The sequence below is a fragment of the Populus nigra genome, chromosome 9 (genome assembly GCF_951802175.1).
Source record: "Populus nigra chromosome 9, ddPopNigr1.1, whole genome shotgun sequence".
NCBI lineage: Eukaryota > Viridiplantae > Streptophyta > Magnoliopsida > Malpighiales > Salicaceae > Populus > Populus nigra.
Window position 1 is genome coordinate 17264849 of NC_084860.1, and position 24870 is coordinate 17289718.

The 24870-nt window shown below is 31.7% G+C and overlaps 1 protein-coding gene across 1 annotated transcript; it reads right to left on the minus strand.

Annotated features, from left to right (window-relative positions):
* Positions 1-19805: 19805 nt before the first annotated feature.
* LOC133702588 (monolignol oxidoreductase AtBBE-like 13) lies at positions 19806-21492 on the minus strand. The gene has a single exon (XM_062126895.1). It carries the CDS (start codon positions 21476-21478, stop codon positions 19841-19843), a length of 1638 nt encoding a protein of 545 aa, XP_061982879.1. The 5' UTR covers positions 21479-21492; the 3' UTR covers positions 19806-19840.
* Positions 21493-24870: the final 3378 nt, after the last annotated feature.

Below are 24870 nucleotides of genomic sequence, written 5' to 3' on the forward strand. Positions count from 1 at the left end.
TGCAAGTATTGTCAAAAAATTATTAGTGGAGGTATTTTTCGTTTCAAACAGCATTTGGCTTGCACTCGTAAGGATGTTGGGTCATGTCAGCAAGTACCAGAAAATGTTAAGTAGATGATTTTAGATGTTTTAGTAAAAAATCTAGAAGCAGCTGAAAAGAAAAGAAAGGCCCATCAATATAGTGGAAATGATGATGATGATGATGAAATAAAAGAAATTAGCTCAAGGACAAAGGAAATAGAGTAGCTAGTGGGAGTGAAAGTATATAAACAACTCTAAATCAATTGCTAAAAAAAGATATTAGAGAAGAAGCATGTCGACAAATTGCTAGGTTTTTCTACACTAGTGCAATTCCATTTAATTGTGTAAAAAACCCTGAGTTTATTAAAGCACTTGAAATGGTTGAAAGCATGGGCCAGGTTTCAAGCCTCCATCCTACCATGATATTAGAGAGAAGTATTTGAAGCAAGAAGTGGATCAAACAATGAAATTGCTCAAGGAGTACAAGCTAGAATGGAAAAAAAAAAACAGGTTGTTCAATAATGTTTGATAGATGGACAGATAAAAAAAGACATTGTATTTGTAACTTTCTGGTTAATAGTCCTAAAGGGATAGTTTTTTTGTCATCGGTGGATATTTCTAATAAGTCCAAGACTGCTGATAAGGTATTTGAGATGTTAGATGCCATTGTGGAGAGGATTGGGGAGGAAAATATTGTCCAAGTAGTCACTGATAATGTTGCAAATTATAAGGCAACAGGACAATTATTGATGGAAAAAAGAAAGAGTTTGTTTTGGACACCATGTGTTGCCCATTGTATTGACTTGATATTAGAAGATTTTGAGAAGAAGTTAGAGGTTCATCAAGTAACTATTGCTATGGGGAGGAGAATCACCTCATATATTTATTCAAGAACCATTCTTATTTCCATGCTAAGGCACTTTACGAAAGAAAGGGATTTGATTAGGCCTGCTGCCACTCGGTTTGCTACTGCATATTTGACTCTAGGATGTTTGAATGATCATAAAATACAACTGATGACTATGTTTACTTCCAAATAGTGGAGTTCATATAGGTTTGCAAGAATAGAAGAAGGGAAACGAATTCAAAATTGTGTTTTAAACAGCAGGTTTTGGCATGATGTCACTATATGTATTAAGGCAGCGTATCCTCTAATTAAAGTTCTTCAATTAGTTGATTCAGATGAGAAACTAGCTATGGGTTTTATATATAAAGCAATGGACGAAGCAAAAGAGAAGATACAAGTGAATTTTGGTTCTGTGAAAAAAAAGGTATATATCTTGCTAATTTTTATTTCAAATGTTGTCATCTATTAATATAAATGTTTTTCAATTGTGATATTCCTAGATTGTAATGATATTTTTATTGTTTTTTATATAGTTATATACCTATATGGAATATTGTTGATGCAAGATGGGAACTTCGACTCTATAGCCCCTTACATGCAGCAGCTTATTATTTGAATCTTTATTATAATTATAATCCCAATTTTAAGGTTAATGCCAACATTAAAATTGGATTATATCAATGCTTAGAAAGGATGGTGCCTAATGCAAGTGAAAGGTGCAAAATTGACTTACAACTTGAATCATTCAAGGGTGCAAAAGAGTTGTTTGGCATTGACGCTGCGAAGACAGCAAGAGATAAAAAAAAAACTCCAACTCAATGGTGGGATTCTTATGGGATGAATATCCAAAATTACAAAGATTTGCAATCTGAGTTCTAAGTTTGACTTGTACTTCATCTAGATGTGAGCGTAATTGGAGTGCATTTGAAATGGTGAGTTTTTTTAAAAAAAAATATTGAAATATTTGATAAAAATCTTATAAATTTGAATTGTTTATTTAGATTCATACAAAACGAAGAAATCGTTTGCACTAGGAAAAAATGAATGACTTGGTATTTGTAATGTGCAATCTGAAATTGAATGATAACCAAGTCAAAAAGCAAGCTGATAATTTTGGTGTAGAAGATGATCTTTCATCTGATGATGATTGGATAACCGAGGGAGAAAAACATTCAAACTTTGATTTGCTTGGTGCTATTGACAATGCAACACGAAGACAAAATGGTAATGAAGATGAAAGTGATGAAGAAGAAATTCCTAATGATGATGAAATGGAGAGTCATGGTACTGAAGATGATTTGGAGATTCAAATTGATGATATTGGTGTTAGTATTAGTAGTAGCACTAATGTTCATAATATTGGTGTTGGTACTAGTAGTGACACTAATAATCCTCTTGATGCTAATGATATTGATGAATGCTTGAGGAATAATGAGGAAGATGAAGGCAATGAAGCTGATTTTAGTTTACATGACACACAAACAAATTGTTTGTTTTAAGTTTGTTAATTATTAGCTAATAAAAAGTTATTTAAATTATGTATGAATTTTTATTTGAACCATGTATTTTAAGATGCTTGAACTATGTATGAATTTTTATTTCAAGGCTTGAACTATGTATTTTAAGGTGCTTGAACTATGTATGAATTTTTATTTGAAGCATGAATTTTTTTTAATGTATTTTAAAATTCCTTATGATTTTACGATTTTACGATCCGAGTTTGTTTTGCATTTTCCATGCCGTGTTAAAATTGTGATTTTAACAATCTTGCGTGTATGTACAGTGAGTTGGGTTTAACTTGAAAAGAAGGAAATGACATACAAGCAGGTATAGTTTGGTCGTGTATTCGATAACTTTTTTTTAATGAAACAAATTCGAGTACAGGTAATTTTAGCTTATTTAGTTTTTTTTTTTATAATAATCGAAAGATTTATTAAAAACTCATGGCCATCATGAAAATATAAATTTTTTTTTGCATAAAAATACCAAAAAAAGAAAAGGATTAGAAACAAAAGAGGTCCTACAACATGGTGTGTGTGGAACACACCAATAGATCCCCCATTATGAAAAACATTTGGTCCATAATTTTCATGCAAATTGGCAATGAATCAACATATGATTTGAGGTTTCTATAACCATTGTACGAAATAGACAAAAGGACTAAACCAAGGATAAGAGATGACAATGACATAAGAAAGATCTTGTACACAATTTATATTGAATGGCCAACCAAATAAAAGTTTGAATCTTTGGAGGAGCCGCGGACTTTCAAACCTGTGTTTGAAAAGAGCATGATCCACTACACTCTATGCTATCAATTAAAGTGGTACAAGATTTCACTGTAAATTTCTCATCTTTGCGAAGAGTCCACACCTTCAAATCTGGTTTAGTATGATGAAGCTTCATCTCTTAAAGAACCTGATGCAAATTAAGACATTTCTTGCTCAATTTCAAAAATTCATAGAGTTCTCGTCTAGTTGACATTCTATGCCCAATTACCATTTACCCATGATCCCATTTCTGATATTGTTGTTGTTCATGCACTTAAAATCTTATATAATCTTGGAAACATAAGTTTATGAGAAGTTGCACCCAACCATCTATCACTCCAAAAAGAAATAAACAGCCCATTTCCCACCAACTAGTGCAACTTCACAATAACATAGGTCTATATATTTTGCATACAACCTCCTGTCAGCTAGCTTTAGGTGTTAAGCTTAGCCTCCACAACCACTTGAATAGCATACCTTTGTTCTCACCTAAAAGTGAGCTTATTCTCAAACCTTGTTAATTTATCCTTTGCTCTAATAACTGTCTTCTATTGCACCTTGCATATAGCCCGTTGTTTAGTAACACTTGCTCGTAGAAATCGCCTTTTAATAGAGGTTATTTTATAAACTCCTTTTGGCATCGAGAAAACTGACATAAAATAAAGAGGCATGGAGTTAAGGACACTTTTAATCAGACAAATTCTCCCAACAAGGCTAAACAGCTTCCCTATCCATAATGAAAGTCTGTTGTGAAATTTTGTTGTAACAGGCTTCCAGGTAGATAGCCTATTAATAGGATTAGCTCCCAATAGCATGCCAAGGTATACATTAGGCAAATATGTTTGTCTATAAAATGCAGCGTTTGCCAGAGTTAAACAATATATAGTTATCATCAAGATTAATCCCAACAACTCAACTCTTATGAAAGTTAATTTTGAGACCAGAACACAATTCAAACCATCAGAGAATTCGCTTTACAGTTAATAAGGATTGGGGACTGGCAAACATTTACTACAAGTGAGTCAAATACTCTCCACATTGTAATTTTAGACTTATGAATAAACCAGTCTCTGATTATAGTGAAACAAGACTGCTAATCCTTCTACCGCAATATTAAACAAAACTGGTGATAACGAATCACCTTGATGAATTCCTCGTGTGACTTGGAACTCTAGAGTAAGGGACCCATTAACAATAACTGATATTTTAGCAGTAGAAAGACATGCATATATTCAGTGTCGGAGCAAAAACATTTTAAATAAAAAAACAAATTATTAACAAATACTTGATATTATATAATATATAAACAAGTATTATATAGAGAAATCAATTTAAAATATATGTACTAATTTATATTAAACAAAATTAATTTAAAAATACTTTTAAAATGAGAAAACTTAAGTTATAATTATTATTTTTAAGTTTTTTTTATTTTAAAACTGTTTCATAATAATTTTATTATCAATCTCATTAAATATATTTTTCTTAATATATATAATCAAAATGTTATTTATCTATTTTTAGTTTAGGATGGGTTCAATGTCAAGAGATTAGTAAAGTTCTTAACAACAATTCTATACTAATACATATAATAGCTAAAATTATAAATTAAAAGGATTGTCATGACTTGTTATTATTGAATTATTATTTTCTTCTTTTTTCAGATCTACTTCTCCCCCTTCTCCTCTTTTAGATCTGTTTCATTGCAGATCTGTTTTTCTATGGGTTTCGTCATCTTCTCCTCCGCTTCAGGTGGTTGGAAGCTGGTGTTTTGGCCGTTGTTGAGGAGACCAAGAAGAAGATTCTGATGAGGAGGAGACTACGGTGTTGTTGGGTCTGTGGGCGCTGCTGGAGGGAAATGAGGAGTCGAAGTCAAGTAAAGGCTGGGCTGTCACGAAATTGGAGGACAACTAAGTTGGTGGAAAGGGGAGTTGTTGGCAGAGGGACTGTGGCGTTGGTTTTGTTTTGATGAATGGAGAGGGACATTATGGTCAGGTGAAGGGTCTGCAACCGAGAGAGGGATGAGGGGAAGATGGAGAGGCTGGGAGAGGGCAGGATGGTGTTCGGGTCTTGGTAAAAGAGAGGTGAGAGCGGCCGTGGATTTGTGGAGCCCGGTGTGCAGGGGAGCTTGGTTGCTCTAAATCCCCCCCGTGTGTTATAACTTATATTTATAGGTAAAGTAACTTGTTTTTCAAAACACATTTGGTCTCTCAACTTTTTTATTTGTTTATAAATTTTAGTGTTTTTTATTTTCTGTATTTTTTGAAAACGAGCAATATTAACATTAACTTAACAAGAAAAATCAATGATTTTAAAATAACGTGTGAAAAACCGAACACGTTCGTAAAACCTTTGAAAATTTAATTTTTTTTTAGACGATACTGAAAATGTTAAAAACAAAGCAAATATATTAAAAAAACATATTTTTTTTGGATTTTCGTTGTTTTTCGCTATTTTTGAATTTTTCAAAAATTTTATAAAAAAAGAGGGTCAAAATTGGGTAACAACAGATGCCCTCTCATTACAATGCTTACAAAGCAAAACTCAATGTTTTGCATAGTAGGCTTTGCAAAGAAAACTTGTTTTTCTGTCTTCCTAACTTGTTAGATGATCCACTCTTCTAACAACATTGCTCTCTTTTCTTTTCTTTTTTTTTTCTCTCTTCTTTCTTTCTTTCTTTCTCTCTTTTCTTTATTTTTTCTTTTTTTTCCTCTCATCTGGTTTTTTTCTTTTTTTCTTTTTTTTTAAGAATTTCCTAATGGTAAGGTTCCTCTTATTTTTCTTCCAACGCTAGTGGCTCGATCAACCTGAGGTCCCATACCTTATCGTTATCCTGGGAAGATAAGTAGAAAATCTCACTATACAGAGGAGAGGGGATATCAAGAGCAGAAAGACGAGCGCCAATCTTCTTCCAGAAACGCCAGCAACGAAGTATCTGCTCCAGGTAAGTTCTTTGCATTTCCTTCCCCCTCAATTTTAATTACTCTTTCACTATGCATGCACCTGTGAATTAATTCATGCGTGCACGTGGACAAAGGCCAAAGCCGGGTCACTGGTTTGGGTCAGTGACCGGGCTAGGCCTCTAGGTCTAGCCCAGCCCATACGGTTGGGCTAGATCCAGCCCAAAACTGACAGATATTTGTTTTTTCTATGATAGAAAATTAAAGGCCACCATGATGTCCGAGTGTGACAATTTATTTTATTATAAAACACCCAAGTTACAAAATTCAACTCATTTTCATGAAATGGCACACAAATATAATTTTTTTAAATTTTAAACAAACCATAACATGCACAAATCATATAATAAATTTCTATGGGAAAACGCTATAAAACAAGTAAACACACAAATAAATTACATATACTACATCAAAATGCAAAAAAAAAAATCAATATTTTAAAAATAGCTTCCAACAAAAAAAACAGGTAGTTTTGTTACTTGATGTGGCGAATATTCAAAAAACATTGAACCAGAATAGGATTGCTGACAGACTTAGTGTTGGGGTGTCTAGATTTGTAATGATGATAGCTTGATTTGTGACAAAATATGTGGGTGTTCTGTGTTGTTTTTTGCACAATAAAAAGGAAGAAGAAGAAATGAGGGAGGAGAAGAGGGGGGTCGTCTGTCAAAATATAACATAAATATTATCAATAGACTCACCGACGAGAATTAGTAAAGAGTATATTTTCTCGGTAATTCTGTTTGTAATAATGATACTTTATTTTTTTTATTCCTTCATTTCCAATTGTATTTTCCTCAATATTCACCGACAAAAAATTTATATCAGTGTATATTGAGAGAAATAACAAGGAAATATTCCGTCGATAAAAATCATTGTGATTTACTGGCGAGTTTTTTTTATTATTAATATTTCTATTTGTATTTGATAATTTTATAGTTGTGATATATATTGGACAATGGACCATGAATCTCTCTCTCTCTCTCTCAATTTAATTTTAATTTTAACTTTGTAAGTTTGATGAAAACAGTCAAGGTGAACCTGAGGTTTTGAGCAGAAGATTGTAAAACACTAGTGAAGGAAGAGTTTTTTGGAGTATACAAGACAGTGGAAAAAGGAAAGGATGATTCCGAAGTTCTTGAGAGACATTTCAGAAACCTATCCTGAAGTGCATGTGAAACTATAAATGGAGATAGGAGTAGGACCGGAAGTATTGAAAGTATGAAAGAACTTGAAGGCACCATTTTGCTTGCTTTGTTGCTTCTTTGGCTTGTCTTCAAGAATTGAAGTCTCAAGGTGCTCTTATAGAGGAGCTGTGAGGAGTTGATCGTAAATTGGTTTAATCATTACATTATCCTAGAAATATAATATTACTCTGAATTCTTTGTAGTAAAATGTTTAATTATGGCATTAGAATTGAATTGAATTGAAATATATATATATTTATTGTTAGAAGATAATATAAATTATTTTTTGAAATCTCATTTAATAGTTTAAGTTATTGAATTTTTATCTAAGTGGTTATAAGTTTGAATTTCATTATTTCTATTTATTTGATAAAAATTAAGTACAAACTAGTATGAGTCTCTACAAATTTCTAACTTAAAAGATTTTAATTTAAAAGAATATATAAAAAAATAATATAAATTATATATTAAAATCTAATAGTTTAAATTATTAAATTGATGTAGATATTATACATGTATAATTAACCATTCATGAAAAATATTTGATTGGCCCAAAACATGCACGTGTCTTTTGAAAGTTTTAGTTAATTAAACGTGTCAAACTGTCTTGCATAACTTTCTTGCATTTGGGAAGGGTTTTTTTTATTATTATTGATAATACGTGAGCCAACATCAGCAGAAAGGTGAGGCTGTATTCCGAATCGACGTGGAATTGGCCACAAATACAAAACAGTGTTCTTGTCTATAGGTTTTTGTTAGCTGTCAATGCCTGTGTATCTTCCTTTTATGTTGTCTGCTTTGATTTTTTATTATTATTAATATGGTATTTGGATTAATTTACGTGTATTTTGATAATTTTATAGGTTATAAAATTAACGATTATGGAATCCTTCAATGATCCAGAAATGTATGAAACTCGAACTGATAATTTTTAAAGAGCATATTCAAAACGTAACTAATTAAGTTACACCCGAAAAATTATCTCCTTGATATTTACAATGATGTCTTTGGTTTTATAAATAAATTATATATAAAAAAATACAGTGGATCTTCCTTTTATATTGTCTGCTTTTATAGAGCATGACTTGACGGAGTAAGATTTTTCGTTATCTAAAATCAAGATTTTCTGATTTTGTTTTTATATATTTGTGTGAATGAATGTGCTCATGGTTCTTTATTAAACTTTCAAGCTGGACCAAGTCAGAGCTTCTAATATCTCAATTTTATTGAAAGTTTCATCACCATCATTCATCTCTCTTATAGTCTTCCATTAAACGTGGGTACTCTCAGTCAACAACTAGATCATACAATTTACCCGTATTTCTTCTGACATCTGCATCTGATTTATAATCCTTTTTAATTTTCTCAACCAATGTCTAGGGACTTCAGTGTCTTCCTTACAAAGTGACCACCCTCTCTGGTCTAGAAGCGGTATTGGATGTTCCTGCTGCCATAGCCCTAACTAGCTGCTCCATGAAGGTAAGATATGAATATAGGTTAGGCACAACTATCAGCGCCATCGGTGGGGGTCTATCATCTTGTCTCTGCCCCTCTGCTGCCTCGGGCCATGATACCTTTGCCTGATGGGATGCAGAATCATCCTGATGCCCTGCTGATTCACCCTTCTCAAAGTGAGATGACACTGCATGTAGGTGGGAGGCAGTATCCGTCAATGGATGCCCCTATGGTTCACTACCATACAATAAATTATACCCTCTTTTCTGTATAGAAGGATCAGTCCTGGCTACATGTTGTGTACGAACCATTCTGCAATATGTTTCCAAATTCACATCAATATTCCAATCCTTGAATTTTCCACCAGATGCTTTGATACTAAATTGTAGCATCTCAATTACAAAGACAACACACCAATCATAATATATATATAAAAAACATGATAATTTATTTTTTTAAAAAATACAAAGTCATATAAGGTTCACCAAAATTTCTATCGAAATTTCGGCACAATCTTCTCTATACTAAAAAGTTTCAAATTATCGACAAACAACTTATGCATTTCTATTAATTATTATTCAATCACGACTCAATCATCTCGAGTCTCAATTTTCATCAACGCTCATTGGTGCAACCATAATTTTCCAAATATCCAAATAATAACAATGAGTATTAATTAGTACTTAAATGAGATACATGGAAATTATGAATACATGATAATATAAATTATGTTCAGACATTCTATTTAAAAGATATTATTACAATTTAAGTCGTAATAGTTTCTTGAAATACAAAATACATTAATATTTTTTTAATTCTAAATGACAGAAAAGATAGAGGATCGAAAATATTACTCATTTCGTGAATATGATGGACCCGGAACAAATATAAGATTCAAAAATAATTATCATAAAAGCAATACTAACATTAATAGTCAAAAAAATATATTTAAGGCTACATACTATCATATTCTTTACAATTTTCCACCTAATCCCTTTTTAATATTTTTGGATTTATTCCTTCTGGATTTACTAACACTTCCTTTTCCACTCCTAAATTTTCTGACCAATATCATATGTTAATGTTGAAGAACAATTCCTTAAAAAATGTCACTACCAATTTAATGGTACCATCAACTATCCTCCATAGAATTGCTAATCAAATCTTCTTCCCCAAATCTTAGGATGGTAATGTGGATACTAATAAATATCATTAGTATCAAGTTTGTCGCAAATGCCGATATCAATGCAACCTATTGATGTCATTAACTATTTCTAACCCGAAATAGTTAATTAATTTTCCATAAAATTTTGAAATATCTCCAAAAATATTGATGTCAAAGATTCTTAATATCATTAGCTTTCACATCAGGAATAACTAATTAATTTTCATGGAATTGTTGATATCAATGTTGTCATTGATATCATTAACTATTCTTAACCTGAATAGTTAATCAAGTTGACTTAAAGTAACTTTAAAATTGAAATATGTGTAGCCAAAACAACATTATTGAAAATTAACTATAGTTATACCAATTGCATAAAGAATTATTTGCGAGTGGGAGACTATAGTAATATTTTAAAAGAAAATACTCACTTCTTTTTATAACAACAAATAACAATAATACATTATAAGGTGAGGATGATATTGCTAGAAACTAGTATATTAGTCTTTGCTCCATTATGGGTTAGATTGATTTTTTTTAAAAATGTAAATAAAACATTAAGAGCATAAAGAATTATTTTTTACAGTGTTGTTAAACCTAACCAAGAGGGTTTATTTTAAAACCTTTCGACTCAACTCTTGCTTAACTCAAGTTTTTAATTAAACCGTATGAGAGTTAGCTTGACTTAAATTGATCAATTTTATAGGTTTAAATGCAACATTGTTGATCAATAAAAATGTGACTTAACTTAAAAAAAAACATTAAGATGATAATTTTATTTTTTAAATATTAAGACAATGACAGATTGGATCGACCTCGGTCCCCCGCGACCCGGATCATGGATTCTATTAGGTTTAGTAACTTTTTCTTATAAACCTTTTTTGTTAATTATATAATAAAAATAGATGCTCATAAAATTGAGTACCAACCTATAAAAAGATACTTATTTGAGACAATTATCCATAGAAAGCAAACAAGAATCAATAATACAATTCATTTCCTAACCAATTCAATATTAAATGATGAAATAAAAAAATAAATTAAAAAAATTAAAGATCATAAACAAAAAAATAAACATATTCTATCGGTGGGTAAACTCATCAAACTTGTGAATTGGGTAAGCCAGGCTAGGATGCCAAATTTGTAAACTAGGATATGGACACTACACCATTAAACAGTTTTACCGACGAATTAATTCTGTCGGTGTAAGACACACAATTCTTCACAAGACGGCGAATGGGCCACATCACTCTACGAAGATTCTGGTTTGAATCCCTCGGTCATTCCATCGGTAAAATCATCGGAAAAAATTCCACGTCATCAAATTGTTTCTTTTTTTCAAAATTCTATAGATTCCGTCGACAATTCGGTCGGTATATACTGATGGAATAATTCTGTCGGTATATACCGACCGAATTGCCGATGGAATCTATGCCATCGGTAATTATTTCCGACAGCAAAGGTCTGTTGTTATAGACTGATAAAATTAGAAACGAAATTATATCCATCGGTAAAAATTATCGATAAAACAATTCTGTCGGTAATTCTGTTGGTTTTCGCTGATTTTCTGGTAGTGGGACTCTACTGGGATTATAATTTTTTTTTCCAAAACTATTTTTTATTTGATTATATGATAACAAAAATGGATGATTGCAAAATAAAAAACCAACTCAATACCGAGATGTTTTTTTAGACTACGATAACCTTATAAAAGGCAAAACAAAACCAATTATGAAACTAAATTCTTAATTAACCCAGTATCTAAGGATGTAAAAAACTAATTAATTTAAAAAAGTTAAACTTGTTAGACCCTTGAATCAAGTCAACCAGCTAAACTTGTGAGTGGGTCTATGTACGTTAAAAAGTTTAATAACATGACTTTTTTATGAAATTATTTTTTTAACTATATGAGAAAAGATAGATGATAAAAAAAGTAAACTTCAATTAAAAAAAAAAGACACCTCACCCAAGTTACTCTAGAAAACATGCAAACCATGTTAGCCTTATAGAAAAGTAAAATAAAAAGAAACAAATTATACAGTCAAATTCTTAACCATACCAGTATTAAAAGAAGAAATCGACAAAAAAAATAAAAAAAATCATAAAAAAAATTCAAAAACAAAAAGAAAAAAGAAAGAAAGCAAAACACTGTGAATTATTATTATCATTTACGACGCAATGTGTTCCTCACACCCTTTAAATATTTTTGTTACTTTATAAAGTTTAATAATATGACTTTTTTCTAAAACTAATTTTTTTTAACTATATGAGGAAAAAATAGACTACAAAAAAATCAAGTTCAATTAAAAAAAAACCCATCAAACTTGTAAACCGAGGTAATCTGAGTTACCTTAACAAACCCGTAAACCACACTAATCTAATATAAAGATAAAATAAGAAGAATCATTGTTTGGAACAGTTGTCCACCGCAACATCACCACCACCGAGAGCCACCAGCACCATCAATGCTGTCAGCAAGTCACGCCCCCTTCTTCTCCTTCTTCTTCTGCTCATTTTCCCGTCTCTACTGCCTTATAGAGCAAACAGTGAAGAGTTGCTCCACTGTTAACTGGGTCAGACAATGCCAGTCCAGACTAAAATGGATGATTCGGGTCCGGTCCAATCCGAAAGGAAAAAAAACATCTGGTGGGCAAAATCAACCCAACCCCAATACCTTGGGCCGAACTCAGCCTAATTTATTCTAGGCTGATTTTGGTCCATTCGGGATGGGCTCAACCCAATGTAATTAGGCCTAGCCAATCCCAATATATTGATATAATAATGTTACATAATATAATATAATATATTAAAAAAATTTCCAAATCTTTTGAAAAACTTCTTTGGGATTTTCTCACAAGTTTTTTTCTTTTATCATTTTAGGTTAATCCCGATTTTTATTTTTATACTGTAAAGATATAGATCCAATATTAAAATACCTGGTTTTCTTTGAAATGTTGCAAAAATATTATATAAAAAACAAAAAAAAATATTTTTTTTCATGCATACAGCCAAGTCTCTCAAAAAATAATAAAAAAAATCATATTGGATTTTTATACAACAAAAACAATTACAGAAAATGTTAGCATGTATTTTAGCTTTTATAACTAGTTTATTAAAGCCTTGAGACTAAGCCAATATTTTAAAAATACTTAATTTTTTTTTTGTTTTTTTAGTAACTGAGATTATGAATTTATATGTAAAGCGTATATATTCGCGATGTTAAAATGTACTTTTTTATAGACATTAGAACGATTAGGTTTTTACCTGATAAGATAAGGATCTTTTTATCGAGTAGGACTTTTTTTAACCCATAAACAGACCAATAATTAGAAAACACAACAAGACCTTAGTTTTTTTTATTAGATGATTAAACAAGGCAGCTTACCTTAAGTAGGACGTATTTGGGATGCTAATACCTTTTCTTTACGCAACCAGTCTCCATACCCGATCCTTGAGACCAGTTAGGGTTTCTAATGATCAAAATATTATGTGGCGACTCTCATTCCCCTTTTCCAAGGATAAAATACAAGAATTCCTTGTCTGCTCTATTTTTCGATTTCCAGATACTTAAAAGAGTGGACAATTGTCGCGATGCAGCACACATGCGAAAAACCACATGGAACACCAAAGGTTAACAATAACTGCTCGTACAATCACCTAAGTTGAGTCGTCATGTACCAAAGTTGAGTCATCTCAGAACTAAGATGGGTTGTCTAAGCCTTAACTTATTCTCGTACAATCTCCTATGTCGCACCCGACATCGCGGCGGCCCTAAAAATAAACTCTCGAATATTATGGAAAAAGAACAGATTTCTGGCATCTGGTTCTTTTAGGAAAAATGTCTTGTTTAAGGAGTCGCCACCTAGTATTATGGTCACTAGGAACCCTAACTGGTCAACAGAGATTCTATGGTTCGGGACTGGTTATGTAAAAGGAAAGATATTAGCACCCCTTAAACGTTCTGCCTAAGGCAAACTGCATTGCTGGTTTTGTCTTAAATTGCTAAATGTTTATTAGTTTATGCTGTGATAATTTACTTATAATATTCCTAACTCTGGCGCCAGTGAATATTCACATAAAAAATTATTTTTTTACGCATGCACATATTTTTTATTTTTTAGCTAAATAAAATAAAATATAACGAATAAAAATAATATAAATTTAAACCAGTATTTTTATTCCCAACTCAGGCGTTGGTGAATAAACCAATAAATTTACATTATTTTTATTCATGCATACACATTTTTATTTTTTCTGTTTTTTTTTAATTTTTTTGTTTTTAATTTTTCTATTTTTTGGGCTGGGCCCAGCTCAGCCCACATGGGTTGGGCTGGATCCAGCCAGCCCGGCCTGGTCACTGGCCCAAGCCAGTGACCCGGCTGGGCAAAAAAAAAGAGAAGCACGCGTGAAGTAAATTCACGCGTGCATGAATAGTGTGAAGGTAATTAAATTACCTTCACACTGCATTTGAAAGACTTAATTGAATGCAGAGAATGGAAACTTACCTGTGCAGCGGAGAACGGCGCCAATGACGATGGCGCAGTGGCTGTTTGCTTTTGTTTCCCGGTGTAGCTCCACTGTCTTTTGGATTGTTCTTTTTCTGCAGGCGTGAAATGGTTGCTTCTCCGTTTTTCTTTCCTTCTCTGTTTTTCTTTTTCCCCTTTGAGATTGTGCTTGGGAAGAAAAAAAACTTTTGGTCTCTGCTTTCGAATTCCCCTGCTCTGGACGAAGACTACGATGGTAAGGGTCCTGGAACCGGGAGTTGGCTGGACCCAAGCTTTCTCGGGTTCTTTGCTTTGTTTTTGCTCTGGTTCTGCCTCTGTTTTTCTGGGTTTTTGTTTTTCTGCTCCTCCGTGTTTTTTCGTTCTTTCCCCCTGTATGCTTCCCCTGTTTTTTCTCTGTTCGGCTCTGTGAATTTTTGTTCTCTGCCGTTCAGGGCTTTTCCTTCTTCTTCTTTTTCTGTTCGTGACTCTTTTTTTTTTTTTTTGTCTCCCCCTTCCCCTCAGTTTGTTTTTCAGTTTTTTCAGTCTCCCTTGCCCTTCGTGGCCTTTTCTTCTCCTCCCCGGTCCCCCTAGTTTTTGTGGTTTTTTCGAGTCTGGGTTTTACCTTCCCCACTCCCCCCTGTTTTTTTTTCAACCTCTTGCTTTTCGGTGCTGCTCGGTTTATATAGGGCTCGGCGGGTTGATAACGGGCGGCAGGCTGAGGGTCGACCACCATTAAGGCACCCATTACTGAAGCCAACGGACGACCATTATTGCTGCAATGTTCGGCGTCCTTTACTGTAGAAAACGGTCACTGGGTTAAAGGCGAAGAAGATGAACAGCGTATTCACAACGACGTCGTTCGGCCATTTGTCCTTTTGATCCTTGCAGTTTTGAAAGTCTTGCAATTAAACCCCTGGTTTAAACTGTAATTGGCCCCTGCATTTGTGCGCCTTTTTTAATGTAGTCCTTGGATTTTAATTTCGCAATTTAGACCCCCAATTAAACCCCAAACTTTGCTATTTCTTCAATTAAGTCCCTCATTTCACTAATTTAATTAAATCCAAAGTCCAATTAAGTCTAAAACTTATCAATTCTCTAATTAAGCCCCTGATTGGATTAATTAGATTATTTCCAAGCTTAATTAAGTCTCAAAACTTATCAATTCTCCAACTAAACCCTTGATTGGATGAATTAAATTAATTTCAAGCTTAATTAAGTCTCAAAACTTATCAATTCTCCAATTAAACCCTTGATTGGATGAATTAAATTAATTTCAAGCTTAATTAAGTCTCAAAACTTATCAATTCTCTAATTAAACTCTTAATTGGATTAATTAAATTAATTCCAAGCTTAATTCGATTAATTCCAAAGATTAATTAAACCCCAAAACTTCCAATCATTTTGTCCTTAACCCAAATTTTAATTCATTCTTCATTTACTTGTTTTTTCCAACATTATTATTTTTTTTTTCATCATTTTTTTCTTTTCAGTAAATAAAATAATAATAATAATAATAATTAAAATAAAATGGTCAAAAATTGGGTTATGACATCCTAGACGACCAGATATTGGGAGCGCAAACCCAATTGCGAGGAACAAAAGATCGATACATTACGACCCGTTTGTATATCCTTAATCATAGTGTTTGAGATACCATAAACTCGATTTCTATCGAATCCACCAGACGATCCAGCCTCCAACCACAAATCCAAATCGAGTTTTGGATGTCGAATGATTATCCTTGTATTCCTCTTGCAAACGGGAATTATATGTTTCCTAAAAAAAAATCAACAAATTAAAAAAAATAATAACTTAATAAAAAAATTGTTAAAATCCGATTTACCCTGAACTTTTGAGCTTGGCTATCCAAAAGATATTATGCTTATTTCCAACAGTCATCATTTTGCTTGTGAGTTTTAACAAAAAGCTTTATCGGTCTTGTCGCACCCGACATCGTAGCGGCCCACAAAATAATCTCGATTGTGAAAAAAGAACAGATTTCTGGCATCTTGTTCTTTTAGAAAAAATGTCATGTTTGAGGAGTCGCCACCTAGTATTATGGTCACTAGAAACCCTAACTGGTCAACAGAGATTCTATGGTTCGGGATTGGTTACGTAAAAGGAAAGATATTAGCACCCCTTAAACGTTCTGCTGAAGGCAAACCGCATTGTTGTTTTGTCTTAAATTGCTAAATGTTTATTAGTTTATGCTTTGATAATTTGTTTATAATATTCCTGACTCTGGCGTCAGTGAATATTCGAGCTCGAATAATTCCAACTCTGGCGTTGGTAAAAATTCGTAACTATGAAAAATTAGATCAATATTTTTTATTCCCTACTCTAGCGCCAGTGAATAAATAAATAAAAATAAATTGATTTTTACGCATGCACATATTTTTTATTTTTCTAGCTAAATAAAATAAAATACACCGAATAAAAATAATATAAATTTAAACCGATATTTTTATTCCTGACTCTAGCGTCAGTGAATAAACCAATAAATTTATATTATTTTTATTCATGCATACATATTTTTTTAATTTTTTCAACTTTTTTACTTTTCTGTTTTTTTTATTTTTTATTTTTTTTTTGGGCTGGGCTAGACCCAGCCGGCCAAAGCGAACAAGAAGCACGCGTGCTGTGTACCGTGCGAGGTGATTAACAAACTTATTTGATCTGTGAAGGCGAAAGAGAATTATTCTATGAAAGCTAAAGAATTAGTCTACCTTTGCTTTCCTGCCCTCTGCTTCTTCCTCTCTCGGTCATTTGTCTCCTCTCTGCTTCTGTTTTTTTTTAGAAATGAAGGAACGAAGATGATGATGATGTCGGTTCTCCCCGATGGTTTTAGTTCTGGGTCCTTCCTTTTTCTGATTTGCAGGGTTTCTTCCCTCTGTTTTTTTCTCTGTTTTTCGGGGTTTTTCTTCCTTGTTTTTGCTTGCGTTCCTCTCTTCCTGCTTCTGTTTTCTTCCCCGGAAACAATCTAAAAAAAACATACATAATAAAACAAAATCTTACCATCCTCTTTAGTTTAGACACATGTCAATTAACTAGTATTCTAGGCCAAGGGGTTTCATCATAGATTTAGCAGCATATAAAATCGCTTTCAGCCTATTTCCTTTAGATAAAATGTTTCTTGTTCATTTGATAATTTTATCGTAACCGCCCTAGCTCAACCCATGATCTGATTTAATAGTGAACACTTATGAAACGATCGATAATTTACTATTATTTATGGAACCATACCATAATGGTTCGTCAAAATCTTTCAATTAGTTCTTCATCTACAATTAACATTCACATGCATTACTCTGATTCATTCTTATTACATCCATAATCATACTCCTATAACGATTATTATTATCATTTACAATTCCATTCACATTGCTAGAACTAAAAGTCGACTTAACCATCATTTATACCATGATCTTGTATGGAACATATGATTCTACATACGCAAACCAACACAAGTACTTCTCTAAGCATTTTTTTTTAGAAGATGCATCGTAATAACATCTAGATCAAGAAACTTTTATTTTGACACCTTTTACATGGAAATTTAATATCGCATCCACTAATATTTTTGGATTAGATAGTGTGTATTTAATAAAACGCTTAACGCCATTACAATAATTTATTTTTATGTAGTAAAAAACTAAATGAAATGGAAAAAATGAAATGAATGAAAAATAAATTGAAATTTGGGTAAGACAACACAAATTGAAAGCTTTGAGAATTAATAAGGGTGAAATTATAAATCTAGGAGTCAATTTTGGTAGAAATTAAAAGAATTAATAAGTTTGGGGACTTAATTGAACTTGAAATTAATTTAATTAATGAAATGAGGGGCTTAATTGAAGAAATATCAAAGTTTTGGGGTTGATTTGGGTCAAAATTGCAAGAATTAAAGTCCAAGGACCAAAGTGAAAATTCAGAGTTACGATAGGTAGTTTAATTGATTTTTCAAGGATAATTTTGATAGAATTAAAAGTTAAAGAGTCAATTAAGAACTAAATTAGAAACCAAGGACTCTTTTGTAAATACCGATGGCATGCAGGGGTCCAATTGCAATTAATCCAGAGGCAAAAAAAATTTAAAAAAAGAAGAAGAAATTTCCTTGAATAAGGGCCTGATTGCAATATATCAGAACTTTAGTGTCCAAATTGAAGAATGACCAACTCAGTCGAAAACAATGTCGTTTCTACATGTACTGTTTCTTCTTCTTGTTCCTTTGGAACTGAAAATCTGCCTACAAAAAAAAGGAAAGAAGAGTGAAGTGATGGTGTCCCCATCCTACCCAACACCACAACCAAGGTCACCCTATACGGCTCGGCTAGATCCGGCCCAAAAATGACAGATATTTGTTTTTTCTATCATAGAAAATTAAAGGCCACTATGATGTATCAGTGTGACAATTTATTTTATTATAAAACACTTAAATTACAAAATCAAACCATTTTCATCCAATGACAAACAAATATAATTTTTTAAAATTTCAAACAAACTATAACATGCACAAATCATATAATAAATTTATATGAAAAAACGCTATAAAACAAGTAAACACACAAACAAATTACATATACTACATCAAAATGCAACAACAACAAAAATCAATATTTTGAAAATGGGTTACAACAAAAAAAAAAGGTAGTTTTGTTATTTGATGTGGTAAATATTCAAAAAACATGGAACCAGAATAGGATTGCTAACCGACTTAGTATTGGGGTGACTAGATTCATAATGATGATAGCTTGATTTGTGACAAAATATGTGAGTATTGTGTGTTGTTTTATGCAAAATGAAAAGGAAGAAGAAGAAATGAGAAAGGAGGAGAGGGGGGTCGTCTGTCAAGATATAACATAAATATTATCGACAAACGATGAGTATTAGTAAAGAGTATATTTCTTGGTAATTCTATCTGTAATAATGACACTTTTTTTTTTCATTCCTTTATTTCCAACTGTATTTTCCTTAGTATTCATCGATGAAAATTTTATATTAGTGTATAATGAGAGAAATAGCGAGGAAATATTTCATCAATAAAAGTCATTGTGATTTATTGACGACTTTGTTTTTGTTAATATTTCTATTTGTATTTGATAATTTTCTAGTTGTGATATTTATTGGACAATGTACTGTGATATTGGACAATGTACCGTGAATCTCTCTCTCTCTCTCAATTTAATTTTAATTTTAACTTTATAAGTTTGATGAAAACAGTGGCAAAAGCTTTTATTCTAATGGTGTTTCCTTGTTGATCATTTTTATTCTAAACATTTTTCAACATTCTTCCTCAACAAATTGGACTATTTAATGCAAAGCTTTTATTTATAATAAAAAAAACCGCAAGACAGCATGATTGCACAGCATGACATTTCTTTATTTAGCTAAAGTATTAAAGCAAAAAGTCCCTGCTCCTATATATCATGACTTGTGAGAATAGTGATCCAACTAAGCTTTGCTGGATATGAATTCCACTTCATTTCTTAATCCCATTTGTTGTGGAAGAGGAGGGATGCTTTGTTCGTGCCTGAAGAAATTATCAGGATCAACTTTGGTCTTGACATGCACCAACCTGTAGAAGTTATCCTTGAAGTAGCTGGTACCAAAAGCAGTCGCTTCGACAAAACTTGTTTTAGAATTTCTGTTCATGCCCAAATCAAGATCCCTGTAATTAGCATATGCTTCCCTAGGATTCTTTGAGACATAAGGTGTCATGTAACTGTAAACCTTCCTAGTCCAATTTATATGCTTTGCAACGTTTTCCGTTGCATCTTGCCAACTGGACCAGTAAAGGATCATGAACTTGGTACCGTTTCTATGAGGGAAAGGAGTCTGAGATTCTGAAATTTGGTTCATCATCCCACCATAAGGAGTAAACACTACTAGAGGACTCTCTGCTTCAAATAACTTCTCCCATAACCCTTCAAGTGCCTTTTCAGGTATGGGTTTTCTGGCATAGTCAGATTTGCCTTTGAAGTAGGCCCTGTCCATGTTAATTCTTTGAAGGAGAACTTCAGGAGGAGTATTATTTGCAAAGCCTGACATATATACAGTAGAATTGATCCAGTTTGTTTCGATACAATCCTGTCGTGTCAAACCCAATTCAGGGAAGCTGTGTTTCATTACCTGGAGAAGTCTGTTGGCGTCACCAAGAAACATGGCATTGTAAGAGGTGGTGATAGTTCTTTTACCTTGACTACTGACATTAGCTGTCTGAATTTGAACTCTGATGAAAAGATCCTCGTCTAGTTGATCAGCAATTTGTTGCCATCTATAGAGGAGTTCAGTTGCACCTTGTTCTAACGTCTTGGTAACGGTGAATACTGTCACAGCGGATGGTACAGGAACTAATTTTACCTTCCAGGCGGTGACGATTCCGAAGCTGCCACCTGCGCCTCCTCTGATGGCCCAAAAAAGGTCTTCGCCCATGGCTTTTCGGTCTAGAAGTCTTCCATGAACATCAATTATATGTGCATCAACGACATTGTCGACTGCAAGGCCATATTTTCGCAACATGGCACCATATGCACCTCCTGAAATGTGCCCACCCATGCCTAAACTTGAGCAAGTACCAGCTGGGAAGCCATGAATTTTGCTTTTCTCATAAATTCTGTAGTAAAGTTCGCCATTCGTAGCACCCGTCTGAACCCACGCGCTGTTGTGCTCAATATCAACGCTGATGGACCGGAACTTGGCAAGGTCCACAACGATGAAAGGTGACTCAATTTCTGAAACATAAGAGAGTGCCTCAAAATCATGGCCTCCGCTACGGACTCTAAGGTGAATTCCAAGCTGCTTAGAGCAAATAACAACTGCTTGGATGTGAGATTCTTGTAAAGGAGTGAAGATAAACTCAGGTTTCGGTACTTCAGGCAAGGTGAACCTGAGGTTTTGAGCAGAAGATTGTAAAACACTAGTGAAGGAAGAGTTTTTTGGAGTATACAAGACAGTGGAAAAAGGAAAGGATGATTCTGAAGTTCTTGAGAGACATTTCAGAAACCTATCCTGAAGTGCATGTGAAACTATAAATGGAGATAGGAGTAGGACCAGAAGTATTGAAAGTATGAAAGAACTTGAAGGCACCATTTTGCTTGCTTTGTTGCTTCTTTGGCTTGTCTTCAAGAATTGAAGTCTCAAGGTGCTCTTATAGAGGAGCTGTGAGGAGTTGATCGTAAATTGGTTTAATCATTACATTATCCTAGAAATATAATATTACTCTGAATTCTTTGTAGTAAAATATTTAATTATGACATTAGAATTGAATTGTGATTCTAAACAATTGATATATATGTGATCTTAAATCTTTTATGTCAATTTTTTTGGAAATATATATATATATTGTTAAAGGATAATATAAATTATTTTTTGAAATCTCATTTAATAATTTAAATTATTGGATTAATATAGTTTTTTAATATGATATTAAATTCTTAATAATTTAGTGGTTACAAGTTTGAATTTCATTATTTATATTTATTTAATAAAAATTAAGTACAAAATAGTGTGAGTCTGTATAAATTTTAAATTTAAAATGTTTTAACTTAAAAAAATATAGAAAAAACAATATAATTGATGTAGATATTAGACATGTATAATTAACCATGCATGAAAAATATTTGATTGGCCTTAAACATGTACGTGTCTATTGAAAGTTTTAGTTAATTAAACGTGTCAAACTTTCTTGCATTTGGGAAGAGTATTTGTTTTTATTGATAAATTATTTGGATACGGAAGGCTGTATTCCGTATCGATGTCGGAATTGGCTTGTGTACCTTCCTTTTATGTTGTCTGCTTTGATTTTTACAACGTCCTCTTCTGGTTTTATCAATAAATTATATATATATATATATATATATATATATATATATATATATATAATAAAAATACAGTGGATCTTCTTTTTCTGTTGTCTGCTTTTATAGAGCATGACTTGACGGAGTAAGATCTTCAGTTATCTAAAATCAAGATTTTCTGAATTTATATATATATATATATATGTGTGTGTGTGTGTGTGTGTAAATGAATGTGCTTAAGGTTCTTTATTAAACTTTCAAGTTGGACCAAGTGAGAGCTTCTAATATCTCAGTTTTATTGAAAGTTTCATCGCCATCGATTTTCTAAATTTACATCAATATTCCAATCCTTGAATTTTCAACCAGATGCTTTAATACTAAATTAAAATATCTCAATTACAGGGGTAACACACCAATCATAATATAGAAAAAAACAAATGATAAATCTTTTTTTTTTTAAACAACATCACTAAAGATTCACTAAAATTTCTATCGAAATTTTAGGTACTATCTTCTCTATACCAAAAAGTTCTAAATTATCAACAAACAACATATACACTTCTATTAATCATTATTCAATCATGATCCAATTATCTTGAGTCTTAATTTTCATCAACGCTTATTGGTACAACCATAATTTTCCAAATATCCAAATAATAACAATGAGTATTAATTAGTACTTAAATGAGAAAAAAATTGACATACATGGAAATTATAAATACATGATAATATAAATTATGCTAATCAATTTTATATAAAATTTTGAAATATCTCTGAGAATGCTAATATCAAAGATTTTTGACATCATTAACTTTAACATCAGGAATAAGTAATCAATTTTCATGGAATTGTTGATATCAATATTGCCATTGATATCATTAACTATTCTTAACTTGAACAGTTAATTAAGTTCATTTAAAGTAACTTTAAAATAGAAATATATGTAGCCAAAACAACATTATTTAAAATTAACTATAGTAATACCAATTGCATAAAGAATTATTGGTGAGTTAGAGACTATAGTAATAATTTAAAAGAAAGTACTCACTTCTTTTTATAACAACAAATAACAGTAATACGTTATAAGGTGAGGATGATATTGCTAGAAACTAGTATATTGGTATTTGCTTCGCTGTAGGTTAGATTAATTTTTTAAAAATATATAAATAAAACATTAAGAGCACAAAGAATTTTTTTTAACAGTGTTATTAAACCTGACTAAAAGGTTTAATTTTAAAACCTTTCGACTCAACTCTTACATAACTTAAGTTTTTAATTAAACTATGTGAGAGCTAGTTCGACTTAAATCGATCGATTTTATAAGTCTAAATGCAACCTTGATAATCGATAAAAACATGACTTAACTTTTAAAAAAACATCAAGATGATAATTTTATTTTTTAAATATTAAGACAATGATATATTGGATCGACCTCGGTCCCCCGCGACCTGGGTCATGGACTCTATCAGGTTTAATAACTTTTTCTTATAAATCTTTTTTATTTAATTATACAATAAAAATAGATGCTTATAAAATTGAGTACCAACCTAAAAAAAGACATTTATTTGAGACAATTATCCGTAGAAAGCAAACAAGAATCAATAATACAGTTCATTTCCTAACCAATTCAATATTAAATGATGAAATAAAAAAATAAATTAAAAAAATTAAAAGATCATAAAAAAAGCATATCCTATCAGTGAGTAAACTCGTCAAACTTCTGAATCAGGTAAGGCAGGTTAGGACGCCAAATTTGTGAAATGGATTATGGACTTCACTAGGATTATAATTTGTTTTTTTTTCCAAAACTATTTTTCATTTAACTATATGATAACTAAAATAGATAATTGCAAAATCAAAAAACCAACTCAATACTGAGATATTTTTTTAGATTGCGATAACATCATAAAAGGCAAAACGAAACCAATTATGAAATTGAATTCTCAATTAACCAGTATCTAAAGATGAAAAAAAATTAATTTAGAAAAGTTAAACTTGTCAAACCCGCGAATCAAGTCAACTAGCCAAACCTGTAAGTGGGTCTATGTACTTTATAAAGTTTAATAACATGATTTTTTTATGAAACCTCTTTTTTTAACTATATGAGAAAAGAATAGAAGATAAAAAAATCAAGTTCAATTAAAAAAATGACACCTTACTAAACTCGTAAACCAGGACAACTCAAGTTATTCTAGAAAACATGCAAACCATGTTAACCTTATAGAAAGGTAAAATAAAAAAAAATTATTAAGTCAAATTCTTAACCATCCCAATATTAAAAGGAGAAATCGATAAAAAAAATAAAAAAATCATAACAAAAAGAAAAAAAAAACCAAAACACTATGAATTACTATTATCATTCACAGTGCAATGTGTTCTTCACACTCTTTAATTTTTGTTACTTTATAAAGTTTAATAACATGATTTTTTGCTAAAACTATATTTTTTAACTATATGAGAACAAAAAAATAGACTACAAAAAATTAAATTCAATTAAAAAAAAAACCCATCACACTTGTAAACCGAGACAATTTAAATTACCTTGACAAACTCGTAAACTACACTAACCTCATATAAAGGTAAAATAAAAAGAAATAAAATACAAAACTAAATTCTCAACAATCTTAATTTTAAAAGATAAAATAGATTTTTAAAAAATAATTATAAAAAAATTCAAAAAAATAG